General features: G+C 43.8%; 1 protein-coding gene across 12 annotated transcripts in view; it reads right to left on the bottom strand.

Moving 5' to 3' along the window:
• Window positions 1-21,852, bottom strand: part of spdl1 (spindle apparatus coiled-coil protein 1) — a 232,230-nt gene that overhangs the window by 181,918 nt on the left and 28,460 nt on the right. For 6 of the 12 annotated variants that reach the window (XM_049740274.2, XM_049740261.2, XM_049740227.2 and 3 more), the window contains 6 exons: window positions 20,409-20,579; window positions 19,293-19,340; window positions 18,950-19,126; window positions 2,384-2,578; window positions 2,168-2,292; window positions 2,040-2,073 (listed from right to left, as the gene is read on the bottom strand). In XM_049740274.2, the coding sequence (XP_049596231.1) occupies window positions 2,040-2,073; window positions 2,168-2,292; window positions 2,384-2,578; window positions 18,950-19,126; window positions 19,293-19,340; window positions 20,409-20,579 (750 nt within the window). Of the gene's footprint in view, window positions 1-2,039; window positions 2,074-2,151; window positions 2,293-2,383; window positions 2,579-3,616; window positions 3,762-18,949; window positions 19,127-19,292; window positions 19,341-20,408; window positions 20,580-21,852 lie in introns of those variants that run through there. The other 6 variants (XM_049740249.2, XM_049740288.2, XM_049740232.2 and 3 more) reach the window with 5 other exon arrangements.

Below are 21,852 nucleotides of genomic sequence, written 5' to 3'. Positions count from 1 at the left end.
AACTCCCTTCTCACCGCACATCACTGGTTCTGGCCTTGTTTCCCTGTAAGTATCTTTGGGTCTTTGAAAAGCTCTATACAAATTTAATGATTATTATTATTAAGTAACATGTCCGCAGACCCTTCTCACGCAGGACACAGTCTGTTCAAACTCCTCCCCTCCGGACGGCGTTACAGAGTGCTGTACACAAAAACTAGCAGACACAGACACAGCTTCTTACCCGAGGCTGTCGCTCTGATGAACTCTCACCACTCATAGAGACTCAGAGTCATCACTGTGCAATAAAATTCTGCTCTCGTCACCTAAATGTTATTAGTTACCTAAATGTTGTCAGTCACTAAAATGTTGTACAGAGGCTGAAGTCAACCGGAGTCAAATTCCCTGTTTGACATGCACAAACTTGGTCAATAAAGCAGATTGTGATTCTGATTTTCCGCACTATAGGAGGAGCAGAAGCTTGAAACTCACTTCATCCTAGCTGAACTCAACATGAAATCCACATTTTTCTACCCATCGTCTTCTCTGTGTAATTTACTTGGAAAAGACACACCACAATGTAATTCTGAACATTTTGTTTAATGTTCAGAAAAACACAACAGCAGTATACGACAGTTTCAATACTTTTTGTGCTAAACACCAGATAAACAGAATTTTAGAGGAACATTTAATGTCCATACACAGCTATGTCATGGATTATCCATCCTAATGGCCCTTTGTGAAATTTACGGGCAAACCACTCATGCCATTGAAAAAATCTTACGAGTAACTCCTCTGTACGGTTCCCTCTGAGTCTCCACACATTCTCCTTAACCCCCAAATTAATATTCACGGTATTTTCCACAATATAAGGCGCACTTAAAAACTTAAAATTTACTACAAAAAAAAACAGTGCACCTTGTAATGTAGAGCGCCTTAAATATGGATGCATTTGTTGATTCATACTAGTTGTTCACAGCGCTAGGCAAAAATGCTTCATTACGTTTCAGTGCGACTAGTAAATTACAAGGTCGCATCACTTTCAGAAATACGGCAACCGTGGTCAGGAGTGTCACAGAAGTAATCTACTACTAGTCGATCGCATGACATTTAATAAAAAAAAAAATACATTTCTTCTATAGGCTAGAATCCATCCCATCGCTTGATTGACATACAGGTAAGCCTGGCGAGAGGCAATCAGAGTGAACCGCATATGCGCAATAGTGACCACACCCCCTCACCGCAGCATGTTTGGCTGTGCAGACACAAGCTAATCAACGCATTACGCATAAACGCACGCAACCGCCTTTTTCTTTTAAATTAAAGAAAGTTTATGACCATCAAAAATGAGTGGGGTGGCTGGACCAAGTAAGAAGCCAAACCGTATCACTTTCATATGGAATGGGAGTTGGATTTTTACCTCATTGACTGGGTTGACATTTCCTTTAGCAGAATTCCATCTAGTGGATGCATAACGCAACTCTAGTCAACCCCAGTTTGATGCTTCTATTCCAGGGGTGGGCAAGTCTCCCTGCTGAAACACACCTGATTGAAATGATCAGGATTGTTATCCAGCTTCTGCAGACCTTGCTAATTATCTGACCATTTGAATCAGGTGTATTGCAACAGGGTGACATAGAAAACATGCAGGACACCGGCCGTCGAGGACCGGAATTGCCCACCCCTGTTTTATTCTATGTGCCTTTTAATCCGGTGCGCCCCATACATGAAAAAAAATTTCTAAAATAAAAAATCCAATGAAGGTGCGCCTTATAATACAGTGCACCTTATAGTGCAGAAAATACTGTATATATCAAGAGTTTGTAATGAATCCACAATTAAGGAGTTGATTTTCAATTTTAGACGTATGAATGATACCCCCAGGCAGTGCATCATACACAGACCTATCTGTAAAAGATTCATTTTTGGAGAGATAGGGATTGTGTTTGTTTTATTGGCAATCCTTTGTGATATTTTCTGTCATATTGTTATTTCATGTGATATTTTTGTAAATTAATATTTTTTATTTTACTTCCAGCGGCAGATGAGTTTCAGCCACTTACATCAGCTCCATTCTTTTCTAACACCTCATGGCTGCTGCAAAATGGAATTTCCACATGTGGGACATAAAAAATCAAAATCAAATCAACACAGTTAGTACAACCGAATATTTACCTCCAATGCTGCATACCAGGTGGCAGCTTCATTGTTTTTCTCCTCTGTGGTTTGCTTGAGGTTGTGCTGTAGGCCCCTATTGGTCAATTCTAGCTGATGCTCTTTGTACTTTGATTCCTTTAGTGCCAGTTCCAACTCCAACTGCAAGATAAAAACTAATAAAGCCCTACCACACAACACGATACATCCATATTTTGTGTGCAACAAAAGTGCTCATAAATGTCTCCTTCACCTTTATGTCCTCTAACTCCAGAACATTTTTCTGCAGATCCAAGAACTCTGATGTACATGAACTCTGAGTGTCTTCATTCAGAAACCGTATCTCATCCATCTTATTATTCAGCACCTTGGTTTGTAAGTCAAGCTTTTCTTTCAGCTGTTTCTGAATCAGCTGTGACTCATCCAGAGCAGATTGTAAATGTATCACCTATAAGAAATAAATGTGTGAAAATAAAAACTTTAAGGAATGCAAACAGCTCCCTGTTGGTATTTAAAATATATACATATAAAAAAAAAACTAAGAATGGAACCAAACGTATACTCTAGGGCTGCATTTAAAGATATATTAATCAGTTGACTATTGTATTAACAGATAAAAATAATTGAATTCCCATCCCTTTATTTAAAAATAGGACTAATTTCAAATTTACAAACCAGAAAATAGTCTATAAGTTGCACCAGAGTATAAGTCGCACTAGCCTCTTTGGGGATGGCTAGTGCCTACGTCATCAACTCACTTCCCCCTTTTTATGCTACGTATTAGCTATCCCGCTACGCAAAAAATGGTGCAATGCTGTGTAACAAAGACCTATTTTTTTTAATCAATTTCCCCGTGACGAGAAGAAGAAGAAATGGTTGAAGTTGATAAAGTTGAATCTTGGATGATTGAAGAGGCTTTGCTTACTAGCTAGTCAAACGTAGCATTAAGTGCTAACTTCTTCTCTTTTTGCATTTAGAAGTGCTTTCAAAACTAATGATACCCTTCTTGAACAGCTACCATTATTGGATGTCAAAAAAGACCTGTACTGTGCTGCGGTACCATAAAGTTTGAAATCAGACTAACTTTACTGACTCAGACCTTAACCACAAATCTGCAAGTTATGTGCTCAGAAGAGAAGCATATACAGTAATCCCTCATTTTTTGCTGGGGTTACTGTCAGATACTTATTAAACACTGAAAACAGAGAAGAGAAAACAACCAGTAATAGCTTTAATCCCGAGGAGAACGACAGAGAGCACTCAGTTACAATCTCGATCAGTTCTGGAGCACTCTGTTTTGCCTCCTTTTTTTCTGTTTAGGATGCCCTGGTTACATAGGCGTTGCAACACTAAAGGGAGGGAATTATGAAACTGTAGCAACGCTGTTCAGCTAACATAGCAATAAATGGGGTGTTGTTCAAACATATAGGAGCCGTGTCGCCACATTGTTCAGCTAACATTCCGATAAATGGATTGTTGTTCGAACCGATAGGAGTCGTGTCGCCACGTTGTTCAGCTATCATTCCAATAAATGGAATTGTTGTTCCTCTTCAGCTGGCTGACACCACTACAGCTGACACATCCTCGGACGTGGTTAGTGAGACATCTAGAAGCTGCTGAGTGCTGCTTTCCTGTGGAACAATGCAACTAGATTTTTTTTTCTGTTCTTGCTAAGCTATCTAGCACAACACACAATAATTTTGAGTAAATATGGGACAACTTATATACAATTACTGAAACAGTTACGTTCCGAAAACAACCCATGATAGGCAAAAGCCGTGAAGTTAAAACCTTTATTTTTTTTTCCCTTATTATATTTACCATATTTTCCGGACTATGAGTAGCTCCGGAGTATGAGTTGCACCAGCCATAAAATGCTAAATAAAGTTGAAAAAGACATAAAAGTGGCACCGGACTTTGACGTTGTTAATTATTACTACTTATTTTCTATTCACATGCGTGACAAGTTCACTCCAAACTCCAATGCAAGGGTCTGAGGGTGACATTTCCCTGATGACAAAGCAGCTGGGTCATAGTGATTTGCATGGAACGATAGAAAGTTTTGTTGTCCTTTATTCTACTTTTTAATCATGTCCTGTATTGTACTCGCATTGTTAATTGATATTGATGCGCAAATCCATCAAAATCCTCAACTTCTGTATCCAAATTAAACAGTTGGGCAAGTTCACCATTAAACATGCCAAGTTCAGTGTCTCGTCGTTGTCACGTTGATCTTCAGCAATGATCCCGGCTTTCCAGAAAGCTCTAATTGTGCCTCATAAGCATGTCTCTTTGTCTCTGCCATTTTAGAGGGTCACAATGCTGTTTTTTTGTTGTTTTTGTTTTTTTGCACAAACGGTAGTATTTATTTATCAATGGCGGCAGAGGTACATACTCTGTGTTACGTGAAGTCCTCTGATTGGTTTACCACACTTATCTATGTAAAACGTAATGTACGCTGATTGATTCATCAGGTCTACCTACATATTACGCCTGTATATTACGTCTCTGCGTGGCGGAAGCCACACAAAACAATTTTACAGAATTGCACAACCGGTAGTATTTATTTTTATTGATAAATGAATCCTACCGTTTGTGCAAATCGGCGGGGGTACATACTTTGCACAAACAAAAGTATTTATGGACCAATGGCAACGGAAGTACGTACAGACCCTTCTCACCCAGGTCACAGTTTGTTCGAACTACCGTATTTTTCGGACTAAAAGTCGCTCCGGAATATAGGTCGCATTAGCCATAAAATGCACAATAACGTGCAAAAAAACATGTAAGTCGCATTTTGGGGGAAATTTATTCGACAAAATAAAACACCAAGAACAGACATGAACGAGCAAAAACAGGCTAAACAATAGGTATGCTAACGTGACATAAACACAAACGAAGAGCTGAGAACGGGCCTGACGTAACATTCAGAGTTATTCAAATAACTATTACATTAATAACACGTTTATAAAACCATCTGTGTCACTCCAATTCATTAAATCCATCAATCGTCCTTTATGTCAACAACCGGGTGCGCGCCGCTGATAGCCAATATTCCACAGGCCCATATAACGATATATAAATTATATATCAAATAATTACTATATAAGCAATATTATCAAACCATCTGTGTCACTCCAAATCATTAAATCCATCGATCAAATTCTTCGTCCTTTGTCAACAACGCGCGTGCACCCTGACGTCAGCCTCGTCGTTATTTCACAGATCTAGTATATAACTATATTATAGCGTTAACAAAGTACAAGGAAAGACGTGGGTTTAGTAAACGGCTCTTTATTTAACAAAACAAGAGTTCAACGAGCCAACAACTACTGAACTGTAACGATAAAAACATATACAAGTTGCTATATGAAATAATATATATCAAATAACTATAACAAATAGTTCACCGCCACGCAGACCCAAGCACCGGCGACGACTTCCAGGCGTGTGGCGCCGTGGACTTCCATTCCCGGAGGTGGCACTTCCAGCCACGGACAAGGTGGAAGAGAGCTCCATAGAATAGGACTGGGCATGTGTAAAAGCCATGTCCGAGCCCCATCCACCCTCCCAGGACAGCAACCCGGCCGAGCACCGGCCCCCGACTTCCATCCACGGAGGAGAAAGACAGCTCCGTAGAGTAGGACCGGGCGTGCGTAGAAGCCATGTCCGAGCCCCATCCACCGTCCCCGGACAGTCAACCGGCCGAGCGCCGGCCCCCGACTTCAATCCATGGCGGTGAAAGAGAGCTCCGTGGAGTAGGACCGGGCATGCGTAAAAGCAATAATAGTTTTTCAAACCATCTGCGTCACTCCAAATCATTAAATCCTTCAAACTCTTCGTCCTCCGTGTCACTTACAAACAAAGCCGCTAATGATGCTGGTAGTACGTGGGGCCCTTCGTCATCCCGTGATCAAATCTTTGTCCTTTATGTAAACAACCGCACAGCCGCCGCTGACGTCACTTGAAATTCAAATTACAGTAATCTCTTGCTACATCGTGGTTCGTTTATCGCGGTTTCACATTTATTTATTTTTTGGGGAATTTTGAAAATTTGTTAAAAAATTCACATATAAGTCGCTCCTCAGTATAAGTCGCCCCCCCCCCCCCCCCGCCAAACTATGAAAAAAACTGCGACTTATAGTCCGAAATATACGGTACTCCCTTCTGGCCGGCGTTACAGAGCGCTGTACGCCAAAACCAGCAGACACAGACACAGCTTCTTTCCGCAGGCTGTTGCTCTGATGAACTCAAACCACTCAGTCTCAGAGACATCACTGGGCAATAATACAAGTAAACTTGGATTGACCCTGAAGTGCCCCGAATGAACCCAGAATGAACGGGAAGTGCCCCAAATCAAACCGGAAGTGACCTAAATGAACCAGAAGTTACCTTTTCAAACCGGAAGTGCCCTAAATTAAACCGGATGTGCCCCAAATAAACTGGAAGTGACCTTATTTCAACAAAAGGTGCCCTAGATAGCTAAATTTGCTCTAACTTTTATAATTGTTGTCTAATTCAACCCGTTTCAACATTTTAACACCAAAAGTGAACCTCCTGAACACGTACATTTCGTCTGAACCAGTATATTTTGATTTGTTCCAAATTTCAAAAAATGTTGCCACAATTTTTGTTTTTAAATTACCATTCATTCTCTATGGGGTTTGAACATTTGCTTTAACTTCATTTTTCAACCGATTCAACCCTTTCCAACTTTCAATTGTTCATCTTTTGCCTACGTACTCCACAACTTTCAACTTACCAAATATTCCAAATTTTCAATTTTGAAGTTAACGCCAAATTTTCCAAAAGTTCATTTTTCACTCATAATTTCTACATTTTTTATCTGATTCAACCCGTTCCAACTTTTCACTGTTCATCTTTTAACTACCTATTCAACATATTCACATTTACCAAAATTCCACATTTTCAATTTTGAAATTCACACCAAATTTTGCTAAATTTCGTTTTTCCCTTCTAATTTCTACATTTTTCAACCAATTCAAAGTCAAAGTCAAAGTCTGCTTTATTGTCAATTTCTTCACATGCAACACATACAAAGAGATCGAAATTACGTTTCCCACTATCCCACGGTGACAAGACATAGTACACAATATACATACAAGTAAACAACACAAAAAGTAAAAACAAGAAGGCACAAACTATGAATAAATAAGAGTGATGAATAAATAATAAATAAACAAATAACATAATAAATAAGAGGAGCAAAAATGGAGCAAGTGTGCATACAGCAGACAGTCAGAATATAGCGCAAAAATACAGGACGTTAAGCAGGAGGGAGGAGAGAGTTCAGGATCCTAACAGCCTGGAGTATGAAGCTGTTGGTGAGTCTGGTGGTGCGGGCTCGCATACCTCTTCCCAGAGGGCAGAAGATCAAACAAATAGTGAGCGGGGTGACTCACATCAATGGTGCCACGGTAGAATGAGGTCATGATGGCCGGGGGGGGGGGGGCACTTGCTCGTCTGAGTTTCCGCAGGAAGTACAGGCGGCGCTGAGCTTTCTTCGCCAGTGATGCAGTGTTGGTGGTCCAGGAGAGGTCCTCACTGATATGCACCCCCAGGAATCTGGTGCTGCTCACTCTCTCCACCACAGCACCGTCGATGGTCAGTGGCAGGTGCTGGGTGCGACCCTTTCGGAAGTCAACAACAATCTCCTTGGTCTTGTTGACGTTCAGCAGGAGGTTGTTGTCCCTGCACCACATGGCCAGAAGGTCGACCTCCGACCTGTATTGAGACTCATCGCCCTCGGTAATGAGACCCACCAGTCGTGTCGTCGGCATATTGCTGCTGTAAGTTACAGTGCAGTCATGTGTCAGCAGGGTGAAGAGCAGCGGACTGAGCACACAGCCTTGGGGGGGCCCCGTGCTCAGCGTCATGCTGGCGGAGATTTTGTCGCCAACACGTACTACCTGAGGCCTCTGACAGAGAAAGTCCAGTAGCCAGTCGCAGTGGTAGGTACTGAGGCCCAGCTTGTCGAGTTTGCAGATGAATCGCTGTGGTACAATGGTGTTGAATGCAGAACTGAAGTCCACAAACAGCAATCTCACATACGAGTGAGTCCCTTCTCTCCAGGTGGACGAGGGTTGAGTGGAGGGCAGAGCAGATGGCATCCTCAGAGGAACGTTTGGCTCGGTACGCAAACTGGAAAGAGTGTGGCCTGAGGGTGCCTCTGATGCGCTTCGAGACTGCTTTGACACAACTAACTGGGGAATGTTTAAGCAGGCAGCCTTTTGCAACAATCAGACGGACATAGAGGACTATAGTGACTCTGTTTCCTCTTACATCTCGAAGTGCATTGATGATGTGACACACACAAAATGCATCGTCACTCGGGCTAACTGGAAGCCATGGCTGACAGGGGCTGTCCTTAGGCTGCTGAGGGCCAGGGACAAACCGGGGTCAAACTATGGAACAGTAAGTGAGGAACTCAAGCAAAGTTCAAATATCCACCAGTTCAAAAAAAATGTACAAAAATATGTTGTTTTGCGGGTACAAGGACTTATCGTCATTGATTGTCATTGTGTGTGTGTGTGTGTGTGTGTGTGTGTGTGTGTGTGTGTGTGTGTGTGTTTGCGCGCGCGTGTGTGTGCGCATGGATATGTATGTATGCATGGATATGTATGTATGCATGGATATGTATGTATGCATGGACATACTTGTGGGTATATGTGTATAGGGATATTCAGTAATCCCTCGCTATATCGCGGTTCATTTATCGCGGCTTCAGTACATCGTGGAATCCCTCCACAAAAAAAATCAAAAATTCATAGTCCGTCTATCCATTTTATTCCACTTATCCGGGGTCGGGTCACAGGGGCAGCAGCTTTAGGAGGGACTCCCAGACTTCCCTCTCCCCAGCCACTTCGTCCAGCTCATCCCGGGGGATCTTACCCGCCTGCGAACCGGCCTAGATGCTTTCACTCTTTGTCTGTATGCGGGCATAAGCATAACAGCGATATGGTCAGAAAGCCCAATATGGGGGAAGGGGGTGGCTTTGAAAGCTCCTTTATGTGTAGTGTAGACCAGGTCCAGGAAGCTGTCACCACGTGTTGGAAAATGAACATGCTGGTGAAGCCTTGGAAAAACAGACTTTAGGTTAGCATGATTAAATTCCCGAGCAAAGATGGTGAAACCGTCAGGGTGCACCGTCTGTTGTTCACTGACAGCCTGGTACAGTTCACTAAGAGCCGTGATCCTGTCGCTTTCAGTGTTGGGATGTATACCGCGACTAGCAGAATCGCAGTAAATTCCCTTGGCAGGTAAAAAGGACGGCACTTAATGATCACAAACTCCGCCAGTGGCGAGCAGTGCCTGCATACAACCACAGAGTCTCGGTACCATTTGTCACGGATGTAGACACAGATTCCCCCTCCTCGCGATTTTCCCCCCTTTACAATGGCCCGGTCTGCTCGATAGCACGCTAGCTGCTCCAGAGTCTGGAATGTTGACAGTCAACTAAGTCTCAGTGAACACAAGCAAACAGCAGGTACTCACTGTCCGTCTCGTAGATCTCAGCAGTCGAATGTAATCCATTTTGTTGTCCGGCGATCGAACATTCGCCAAAAGAATGGAAGGCACGGCCGGGCGAGTTGGGTTGGCCGCTAGTCTGGCCCGGACGCCTCCGCGCTTGCCCCTCTTCTGCCTCCTCGCACACCGCTTCCGACTTTAAACATCATTCTGCAGCATTCCCCAAGTATTTATTCAACTTCTTCACCTTCACACGCAATTTCTCCAGGAATTGCATTTTCTAGTTATTATTATTATTATTACTATTTGTATAAGTGTGAAGGTTATTGCCTTCACACTATAAAGTAAATGGTGTAGAATAACATAAGTGTGAAGGCCTTCACCCTCACACTAATAAAGTGAATGGTGTAGCATTCACACTAAATATCAAATTTTTCAACAGAGCTGATGAGTGTGCAACGTTTGGTAGGTTTTTGTGTATGTTTAAGGTGTCAAAAATTCTATCATTTACAAAGAAAAACAAGCAAAATAATTTCTACAAAAACAGTAGGTACCCCGCAGTAGTCGCTGCTCAGGACCTACAAATTTCAACAAAAACAATAGTGACCTCCCTGCAGTCGCTGCCACGCATAAAATAGAAATAATCCAAAGACCAAACCCCCCAAAAAAATCAAGTGAAATTGGGGAATTAAATAAAATAAATTAGCAAATTTAAAACAGATTCCTATACACGATTGAAAAAAAATGGAACGATAAATTGCAAGAAATGTTGTAATGTGTAAAAATTAACCAAATATCCTGTTCTTATTGTCTACAACACAAATAGACCCATTATAGTACTCACAATGACAAATATAAATGTGCATTTTAGTAGTATTAGTACAAACAGTAAAGTAGTACTGGAACAAACCAGATTCGGTTGAAGTTGGAAAATTGTGTAAAATGTAAATAAAAACAAAATACAGCGGAGCCTCGGTTTTCAAACGTCCCGGTTCTCGAACAAATGGGTATTCGAACAAAAAATTTGCGATTTTTTTGCTTCGGATGTCGTACGAAATTCGGTTGTCGAACCTCGCGAGATGAGCCGAGAGGACCCGCATGCCAACTGACTCCGTTCGTAATTACGTTCTCGTTACTCTGAGGATTGCATTAACTCTAATCATGCCTCCAAAGGAAGCAAGTGGGAGCAGTAAAGCCATCCTAAAGCAATGCAACACTGAGCGCCCGGCGCGCCGCGGTTGCGCGATCGGACCAAATTCATCTCCCTGCGCTCAGAGGTCCATTTAAATTTTGGAAAGTACATTAGGACTTTAAAAATATTTTCTAAATTTTAGCGACTGCTCTGTCACAATAATGTGACCAGGGTTGTGCATTCGGCGGCGCGCTGCAGTTGCGCGATCGGACAAAATTAAGCTCCCTGTGCACTGATGTCCACTTAAATTTTGGAAAGTACAGCAGGACTATAAAAATATTCTCTAAATTTCAGCGACGGCTCTGTCACAATAATGCGACCAGCGCAGTGCAGTTGCGCGGTCGGCGGCAAGCTACGGTTGCACGTTTGGTGGTACGTTGCAGTTGCGTGATTGGACAAAAAATGCTCAAATGAAAAAAATGCTTAAAAAAGGCGTTGTTTTTTTTTTTTTTTAGCTTGGAACGGATTAATTTTTCTTCCATTATTTGTAATGGGAAAATATGATTCGGAACTCGAACGATTCACTTCTCGAACAGCCTTTTGGAACGGATTGTGTTCGAAAACCGAGCCTCCACTATACAATGATTTGAAAATCATTTTAAACCTATATTCAATTGAATACACTACAAAGACAACCTATTTAATGCTCGAACTCATTAACTTTATTTTATTTTTCCAATAATAATTAACTTAGAATTTCATGGCTGCAACACGTGCAGTAGAAGTTGGGAAAGGGCATGTTTACCACTTCGTTACATCACCTTTCCTTTTAAAAATACTCAATAAACATTTTGGAAGGGAGGAGACTAATTCTCTTAGCTTCTCATGTGGAATTATTTCCCATTATTGCTTGATGAACCGCTTAAGTTGTTCAACAATCCGGGGTCTTCCCTGTCGTATTTTACGCTTCATAATGCGCCACACATTTTCAATGGGAGACAGGTCTGGACTGCAAGCGGGCCAGGGGAGAACCTGGACTCTTATACTTCGACGCCACACTGTTGTAACACGTGCAGAATGTGGCTTGGCATTATCTTGCTGAAATAAGCAGTGGCGTCCATAAAAAAGACGTCGCTTGGATGGCAACATATGTTGCTCCAATATCTGTATGTACTTTTCAGCATTTATGTTGCCTTCACAGAAATGTAAGTCACCCATGCCATGGGAACTAATGCACCCCCATACCATCACAGATGCTGGCTTTTGAACTTTGCGTTGATAACAGTACGGACGGTCTGCTTCCTCTTTGGTCCGGAGGACATGACGTCCAGTGTTAACAAAGAATTCGAAAACTGGACTCATCGGACCATAAAACACTTTTCCATTGTGCATCAGTCCATTTTACATGAGCTCGGGCCCAGAGAACCCGGCACCATTTCTGGATGTTGTTCATAAACGGGTTTTGCTTTGCATGGTACGTAGAGTTTTAACCCGCACTTACTGATGTAGTGAAGAATTGTATTTACTGACAGTGGTTTTCTGAAGTTTTCCTGAGCCCATTTGGTGATATCCTTTACACACTCATGTCGGTTTTTAAGGCAGTGCCGTCTGAGGGATCGAAGTCACGGTCATTCATTCATTCAGTCTCGGCCGTGGCGCTTACGTGCAGTGATTTCACCAGATTCTCTAAACCTTTAGATGATATTATGGACCGTAGATGTTGAAATCCCTAAATTCCTTGCAATTTTGCTTTTAGAAATGTTGTTCTTAAACTGTTAAACTATTTTCTCACGCAGTTGTGGACAAAGTGGTGAACCTCGCCCATCCTTGTTTGTGAATGACTGAGCAAGTTTGGGGTGGCTTTTTTTTTATACCCAATCATGGTACCCACCTGTTCCCAATTAGCCTGATCGCATGTGGGATGTTCCAAATAGATGTTTGACGAGCTTTTGTCAGCTTTCTTAGTATTTTTTGCCGCCTTTCCCAATTTCTACTGGACGTGTTGCAGCCATGAAATTCTAAGTTAATTATTATTTGGGAAAAAACAATTAAGTTTATCAGTTTGAACATTAAATATGTTGTCTTTGTAGTGTATTCAATTGAATATGGGTTGAGAAAGATTTTCAAACAGTTGTACCGTATTGGCCCGAATATAAGACGACCCCCTCTTTTTCAAGACTCAAGTTTGAAAAAATACTTTTTGAACACCAAATTTAATTTTTATACAGAAAATAATTACAGTACATCTGAAACAAATGATTATAACAATATATTCGAGAGAAAAAAAAAAGATATTTTGCCTCATTCAAATCATACAAAAACTGTCTATTACATCTTAATATCTGAACATTTAAAAATGTAAACTAAAGTGCAATCACATTTGTAAATGAATGGCTTCTGGTTTTTGAAATGGATAAGGAAAAACCTTGCAATAAAATAATGCAAACTGCTACCGTTATTGTTGGTGTATGGTTGGCTCGGATGGTTATGCTCTTTTCGCCCCCGGGTGTCGGTCAGAACACAGGAGGGAAGACGTGGTTCAGTTTTGATTAATTTACTGAATTATTGGCAAAAAATAATAATGAATAACCATAAATGAAATACTCTCGGCAACACACCAAACATACCGTAATTGCCTGACTATAAGCCGCACCGGATTATAAACCGCACCGGCTAAAATTCAGGGATATGTCAGTTTTTTTCTTACATAAGCCTCACCGGACTATAAGCCGCACGTGCACACGAATTTTTTACAAAGAAAGACAGTACATAGAAAGCCTTTTTAACGTTTTAATAACACACTTGAACATGATTTTCGAAACATTGCCTGTGACGCAGCAGTAGTACCGCAGCAACGCGGAAGTGTGCACGCGAGTTATTAGCAAAGAAAGACTGGACACAAAGTTTTTTTAAAGCTTTAATAACATACCTTAACATTTCTTTCCAAACACTGCCTGTGACGCGGCAGTAATACCGCAGCAACACGGAAGTAACACAGCAAAGTCACTGAGACGCGACGGTAACACAGCAGCAAGACAGCAGCAACACGATAGCACAGCACTAACAGGGCTGGTTAAAAAAAACATACCAGTAAAAGTAAAAAAAGAGCCGTCTTCATCTTCCTCCTGAGCACTGAAATCATCGAAGTCTTCCTCCTTAGTGTCCGATTGGAATAGCGTTAGATATCCTTCGCCTCACACTTTCTCAGTCTCTCTTTCGTCGTCGGTTTTATGCATTTCTTTGAGTGTGAAAAGGGTCTGTTCATGCTAATGTTATTCATGCACGAAGCGCTAAATTACATTAAACTAGCGAGCGACTAGGTGAGGGGCCAGACAAAGCACGGCTCACAGAAGCCCCTTATGACGATTGAAATAAATGGACTTCGTTTTCCCTCGCCCGGACGCGGGTCACCGGGGCCTCCCTCTGGAGCCAGGCCTGGAGGCGGGGCTCGAAGGCGAGCGTCTGGTGGCCAGGCCTTCGCCCATGGGGCCCGGCCGGGCATAGCCCGAAAAGGAAACGTGGATCCCCCTTCCCATGGGCTCACCACCTGTGGGAGGGGCCAAAGGGGTCGGGTGCAATGTGTGCTGGGCGGCAGCCAAAGGCAGGGACCTTGGTGGTCTGATCCCCGGCTGCAGAAGCTGGCTCTTGGGACATGGAATGTCACCTCTCTGGCTGGAAAGGAGCCCGAGCTGGTGTGCGAGGCAGAAAAATTCCGACTAGATATCGTCGGACTAGCCTCCACGCACAGTTTGGGTTCCGGTACAAGCCCTATCGAGAGGGGCTGGACTCTCTTACACTCTGGAGTTGCCCACGGTGAGAGGCGTCGAGCAGGTGTGGGCATACTTATTGCCCCCCGGCTGGGCGCCTGCACATTGGGGTTCACCCCGGTGAACGAGAGCGTAGCCTCCCTCCGCCTTCGGGTGGGGGGACGGGTCCTGACTGTTGTTTGTGTCTATGCACCAAACAGCAGCTCAGAGTACCCACCCTTCTTGGGGTCCCTGGAGGAAGTGCTGGAGAGCGCTCCTTCTGGGGACTCCATCGTTCTACTGGGTGACTTCAATGCTCACGTGGGCAATGACAGTGAGACCTGGAAGGGCGTGATTGGGAGGAACGCCCCCCCCCGATCTGAACCCGAGCGGTGTTCTATTGTTGGACTTCTGTGCTTGACATGGATTTTCAATAATGAACACCATGTTCAAGCATAAGGGTGTCCATGTGTGCACTTGGCACCAGGACACCCTAGGCCGCAGTTCGATGATCGACTTTGTAGTCGTGTCATCGGATTTGCGGCCGCATGTTTTGGACACTCGGGTGAAGAGAGGGGCGGAGCTGTCAACTGATCACCACCTGGTGGTGGGTTGGCTCCGATGGTGGGGGAAGATGCCGGTCCGACCTGGCAGACCCAAACGCTCTGTGAGGGTCTGCTGGGAACGTCTGGCAGAATCTCCTGTCAGGAAGAGTTTCAACTCCCACCTCCGGCAGAGCTTTTCCCACGTCCCGGGGGAGGCGGGGGACATTGAGTCTGAGTGGACCATGTTCCGCGCCTCCATTGTTGAGGCGGCCGACCGGAGCTGTGGCCGTAAGGTCGTTGGTGCCTGTCGTGGCGGCAATCCCCGAACCCGCTGGTGGACACCGGCGGTAAGGGATGCCGTCAAGCTGAAGAAGGAGTCCTATCGGGCCGTTTTGGCCTGCGGGACTCCGGAGGCAGCTGACAGGTACCGGATGGCCAAGCGGAACGCGGCTTCGGCGGTTGCTGAGGCAAAAACCCGGGCGTGGGAGGAGTTTGGTGAGGCCATGGAGAATGACTTTCGGACGGCTTTGAGGAAATTCTGGTCCACCATCCGGCGTCTCAGGAGGGGGAAGCAGTGCAACGTCAACACTGTTTACAGTGGGGATGGCGTGCTGCTGACCTCGACTCGGGACGTCTTGAGTCGGAGGGGAGAATACTTCGAAGACCTCCTCAATTCCACCTACACGCCTTCCATTGAGGAAGCAGGGCCTGGAGACTCTGAGGCGGATTCTCCAATCTCTGGGGTCGAAGTCACTGAGGTAGTTAAAAAAACTCCTCGGTGGCAAGGCCCCGGGGGTGGATGAGATCCGCCCGGTGTTCTTAAAGGCTCTGGATGTTGTGGGGCTGTCATGGCTGACACGCCTCTACAACGTTGCGTGGACATCGGGGACAGTGCCTCTGGATTGGCAGACTGGGGTGGTGGTTCCCCTCTTTAAGAAGGGGGACTGGAGGGTGTGTTCCAATTACAGGGGAATCACACTCCTCAGCCTCCCTGGTAAGGTCTATTCAGGGGTGCTGGAGAGGAGGGTCCGTCGGGAGGTCGAACCTCGGATTCAGGAGGAACAGTGTGGCTTTCGTCCTGGCCGTGGAACAGTGGACCAGCTCTACACCCTCGGCAGGATCCTCGAGGGTGCATGGGAGTTCGCCCAACCAGTCCACATGTGTTTTGTGGACTTGAAGAAGGCGTTCGACCGTGTCCCTCGGGAGGTTCTGTGGAGGGTGCTTCGGGAGTACGGGGTGCCGAGCCAACTGAGGGCGGTTCCGTCCCTGTATCACCGATGCCAGAGTCTGGTCCGCATTTCCGGCAGTAAGTCGGATTCGTTCCCAGTGAGGGTTGGACTCCGCCAAGGCTGCCCTTTGTCACCGATTCTGTTCATAATTTTTATGGACAGAATTTCTAGGCGCAGCCGAGGCGTTGAGGGGGTCCGGTTTGGGGACCTCAGCATCGCGTCTCTGCTTTTCGCAGATGACGTGGTGCTGTTGGCTTCTTCAGGCCGTGATCTCCAGCTCTCGCTGGAACGGTTCGCAGCCGAGTGTGAAGCGGTCGGGATGAGGGTCAGCACCTCCAAATCCGAGTCCATGGTCCTCGATCGGAAAAGGGTGGAATGCCCTCTCCGGATCGGGGATGAGATCCTGCCCCAAGTGGAGGAGTTCAAGTATCTTGGAGTCTTGTTCACGAGTGAGGGGAGGATGGAGCGCGAGATCGACAGGCGGATCGGTGCAGCGTCGGCAGTAATGCGGACCCTGTACCGGTCCGTTGTGGTGAAGAGAGAGCTGAGCCAAAAGGCAAACCTCTCAATTTACCGGTCGATTTACGCTCCTACCCTCACCTATGGTCACGAGCTATGGGTCGTGACCGAAAGAACGAGATCCCGGATACAAGCGGCCGAAATGAGTTTTCTTCGCAGGATGTCCGGGCTCTCCCTTAGCGATAGGGTGAGGAGCTCGGTCATCCGGGAGGCCGGAGGCCGTAAAAATCCATAAGTACGCCGCGCCGCCATTTAAGGTTCAAAGTAACCTTCTGAATAAAATGCATTAAAAGTTCACATTCATTACAACTTGTTTTTGGTGAGCAAAATATCAGAAGAATTGAATTTAAATGCTGATTGATTGGGTTTTAATACAACGCAGATGGTCCAAACAGCGCTTTGTGTAATCTCTGAGTGACATGGCAGAGTAAGAGAAAGGGTTTAGAGCAAACTCAAGGCCCGGGGGCCAGATACGGCCCGCCACATCATTTTATGTGGCCCGCGAAGACAAATTGTGCATCAAATTCGTGTGTCATTACTAGAATTACAAATTGTCTTCACTTTTAATATCTTTTTTTAAAAATATTTGACCAGTTTTTACTCGTCTGATTTGAAAACGAGTTATTGGTCAGTTTGTTTTGTAGCTTTTACTGTATATAATAGTATTAAGAGTAAAAGTGATCAAGTCATCACAAAAATCACGAAAAAAATCTTATATTTAGCCGCACCTGACTATAAGCCGCAGGGTCCAAAAGTTTGGAAAAAAGTCACGGCTTATAGTCCGGAAATTACGATAAGTCATCGATCGAGACAACAAAATACATTTGCTCGCGACAGTTAGTCGCCGTGGTGCTGCGTAACGGCCACTCGTACGGTGCGAGGCAAACTTAAAGGAGCGTGCCGGAGCTGTCAATCAAACAGCGCGCACACGAAGCAAACCGCGATCGGATAAACAGCACAACAGTGGACAGTAGTAACAATGAAATGTATATACTCACTTTATGTTAAAGACGCACACGATCACAGCAACATACTCAGTCGATTATGAGCGCGCCAGAGCTGTAAATCAAACGGCGCGGCGCGCACATGAAGCAAACCGCGATCGGACAACACGATCACAGCAACATACTCAGTCGATACCAGCAACCTTTAACTGACCGCTGCGCACAAGTGAAAATGAGTATAATGTCTAGAACCCGAATGTAAAACGACCCCCACTTTTTTAAATTTATTTTATTTTATTTATTTCAATGCAAAAAACATCGTCTTATATTCGGGCCAATATGGTATTTTGTTTTTATTTACATTTTACACAATTTTCCAACTTTAACGGAATCCGGTTTGTAAATGACAATACTTTAAACCAACCTCAAAACCAACAAAGAAGGCAAAAAAGAGCAAGAAAAGAACAACTAGACTTGGTAATGCAATTAATGAGAAAACTAATCAATTACGGAAAAGGAATAAAAAACACAATAAAAAAATCACAAACAGAAATCAATACAATCAAATATATTTTGTATGAAAACAAATACACAATTTAAAAAAAAAATTAAAAAGGGGTCAGTTGAATGCACAAAGATAGTCAATAAAGTAGCAGATTCAGAAAGGTTTTGAGGTATTTGCTCCTTTTACTACACTGTTCTCTGGACTCCGAATCATTAATTTATTTTAGTTTGACAACAGTACCAGTCAGACCCGCTCTGATGGTCTTCATCTGCACAATGCCATTGGTACACCAAGACAGCCAATTTCTTCCACAGTACCACTTGGTGTCGCAACAGTAGCCTCGGCAGCTCTAGCAGCCAATTGTCTCTTCATGGGTTGCAAATTGAGTTTAAGAGTAGATATAAAGCATTGTCTAGACTAGAGACTTGTGAAATGTATTTTTGAAAATATTTGCTACGTCCCTCCTCAGAAAAGCCAACCCTACCCCCGCTACATCTGGACCGGCACTTCCCGATGGCTCACCCATCTCCTCTTTCTATCCTATTGCACTTATCGATTAAAGAAAATTAAGACGATGACAACCACTACTACCACTGATAATAACAATAATAATAAGAATAATAAACTTTCATCCAAATAATTGACATCAGATAGATTTTTAAATCTAATTATTTTTTAGTTTTTATCTTAAAGTTGAGACAGCTACCGTACCTTGTTGTTGAGTTCATTCAGAGTCGTGCGGTGACTACTCTCAAGTTTTTCCTTTTCAATGTTCATGTTCTGTCGATGCCATTTTGTCAGGCAATCAACCTCTGATTGCAATGATTCAATTAGCCGGGTCTTCAGCACCACCTCCTTCTGCAGCGTATACTTGTCTTGCTTAAAATCCTTGGACATTGATCAGAAAAACAGAACACTTGTTTTAGTCTCAACACACCTGATTCAAGAATCAAGCTCTGTAGAAGACTGATGACAACCATGAGGGCCCTAACAGGTGGAAAAGTGCAAGACTTTTTCCCAAAGTCGATTTTAGAACTTTCCATCCTTCACACACCTGATTTAATAGGCCCAGCTGGAATAGGCTCAGCACCCCTCCAAAACCCTGAACAGGGTAAGCAGTGTTGAAAACGGTAAATGATAAATGTACTAAAATAGTCATGCACAATGCTCACTAAAATGAAAATAAGAGTAAAATGCTCAGAGTAGTAGTTGACTAAAACTTGACTAGACGGAAAAGAGTTAACAAAAACCAAAACAAATTTAAACTAAAATGATGACAAAGATGAGACTCAAACAGGCCACCAGAAACAACACCAGTTGTAAATTGGCAGGTACTCAAAAAGTTGTCTTTCTGAAAATAGCAAGTACAATGGAGCCTCGGTTTTCGACCACATTCCGTTCAGAAGGCTGTTGGAGAAGTGAGTCGTTCAAATTCCTAATCATGTTTTCCCATTGCAAATAATGGAAAGAAAATTTAATTCGTTCCAAGCAAAAAAAAAAAAAACGCCTTTTTTAAGCATTTTTTCATTTGCGCACTTTGTCCGATCGCACAACTGCAGCCCAATGCCGAATGCGCAACTGCACCACGCTGGTCACATTATTGTTACAGAGCCGTCGCTGAAATTTAGAAAATATTTTTAAAGTCTTGATGTACTTTCCAAAATTGAAGTGGACCTCAGTGCGCAGGAAGCTTAATTTGGTGCGATCACGCAGCCGCAGCGCGCCGGGCGCTCACTGTCACATTGCTTTAGAAGTGTCTTTGTGTTTAAGGATGGCTTTACTGCTCCCACTTGCTTTCTTTGGAGGCATGATTAGAGTTGATGCAATCCTCAGAGTAACGGGAATGTAATAACGAACGGAGTCAGTTGGCATGCGGGTCCTCTCGGATCATCTCGAGAGGTTTGACAACCGAATTTCATCCGACATCCGAAGCAAAAAAATCTCAAATTTTTTGTTCGAAAACCGATTTGTTCGAGAACCAGGATGTTCGAAAACCGAGGCTCTACTGTATTCAAAGATGTAATAACTTTTTTATGTTGTCATTATGGGGAGATGCAAGGAGAATTTTGAGGGAAACTCGTGTCCAGTCCATGTACCTCGCTTCTGGAATAGGCTCCAGCTCACTTGTGATTGTGAAAAAAAATTAATGGATGGATTTGAAGTGTCATACCTCCAACGCACTTGTCATCTTTATTCTCTGTTCCTCAAACAGAGTTTGTGTTTCTGTTAGCTGATTAAGCAGATCCAAGCCAGCATGGGCAGCCAGCTGGACTTCCTCCTCCTTTTGCCTCAGTTGGTCCCGGAGAAACTGTATCTCATCCTCTCTTGCTGTGTCAGACATCTGAAGAGACAAATATTTTAGTTGTTTTAGAAAACATGGTTCGGCACAGACTGCTGATGGAGCTCCAGTTTTGGAGCCAATATCTTTTCCCTATAAAATTGATTGATTGATTGATTGATTGATTGATTGATTGATTGATTGATTGATTGATTGATTGATCCCGGGGGTGGGGAAATTCAGATTTCTCCGTTTTCTATTACATATTTATATCTATTACATAAATCCGTTGGGGCAGGAGGACTCAAACAATTATTAATGGGTGTTGCCAAACGGAAATCCGAGTAATAAACATGGCAGATTCGCAAATCCTTGACTGGCTTCAGAGGGGGGCCCCGGTGACCCGTGTCCAGGCGAGGGAAAACTAAGTCCATATACAGTGGGGGAAATAAGTATTTGACCCCTTGCTGATTTTGCAGGTTTGCCCACTTACAAAGAATGCAACGATCTACTATTTTAATCATATGTACATTCTAACAGTGACAGACAGAATCCCAAAGAAAATTCCAGAAATTCACATCATATGAATTTATAAAAATTGATAACCGTCTGATGAGAAAAAACAAGTATTTGAACCCCTGGACAAACAGCAAGTATTCTGGCTCCTACAAGCCAGTTAGTCTTTCTTTAAGACACAGCCCCAATCCCAACCATTTATCTACATCAAATACACCTGCCTCACCTCTTTACCTGTATAAAAGACACCTGTCAACACCCAAACAACCAGCATCCAACATCACCACCATGGGAAAGACCAAAGAGCTTTCTACGGACATCAGGGACAAGATTGTTGATCTGCACAAGGCTGGGATGGGCTACAAGAGAATCGGAAAGCAACTTGGAGAGAAAAGATCAACTGTCGGTGCAGTTATCAGGAAATGGAAGAAGCACTACACCACCGCCAACCTCCCTCGGTCTGGGCCTCCACACAAGAGCTCACCTCGTGGGGTCTCCCTGATCATGCGAATGGTGAGGAATCATCCCAAAACCACAAGGGGGGAACTGATGAATCAACTGAAGGCAGCTGGGTCCACAGTTACAAAAGAAACGGTTGGTAACACACTACGCCGTCATGGATTGAAATCCTGCCGCGCACACAAGGTCCCCCTGCTCAAGAAGAAACATGTACAGGCCCGCATGAAGTTCGCCATTCAGCACCTGGACGACTCAGAAGAGGCCTGGAATAAGGTGATGTGGTCAGATGAGACCAAAATAGTACTTTTTGGCCTCAACTCAACTCGTCGTGTTTGGAGGGCAAAGAACACCGAGTACAACC

The sequence above is a fragment of the Syngnathus scovelli genome, chromosome 1, assembly GCF_024217435.2.
Source record: "Syngnathus scovelli strain Florida chromosome 1, RoL_Ssco_1.2, whole genome shotgun sequence".
NCBI classification, from domain to species: domain Eukaryota; kingdom Metazoa; phylum Chordata; class Actinopteri; order Syngnathiformes; family Syngnathidae; genus Syngnathus; species Syngnathus scovelli.
Note: the sequence above shows the minus strand (reverse complement) of the source record. Positions and strands in the feature narration are given on the sequence as shown.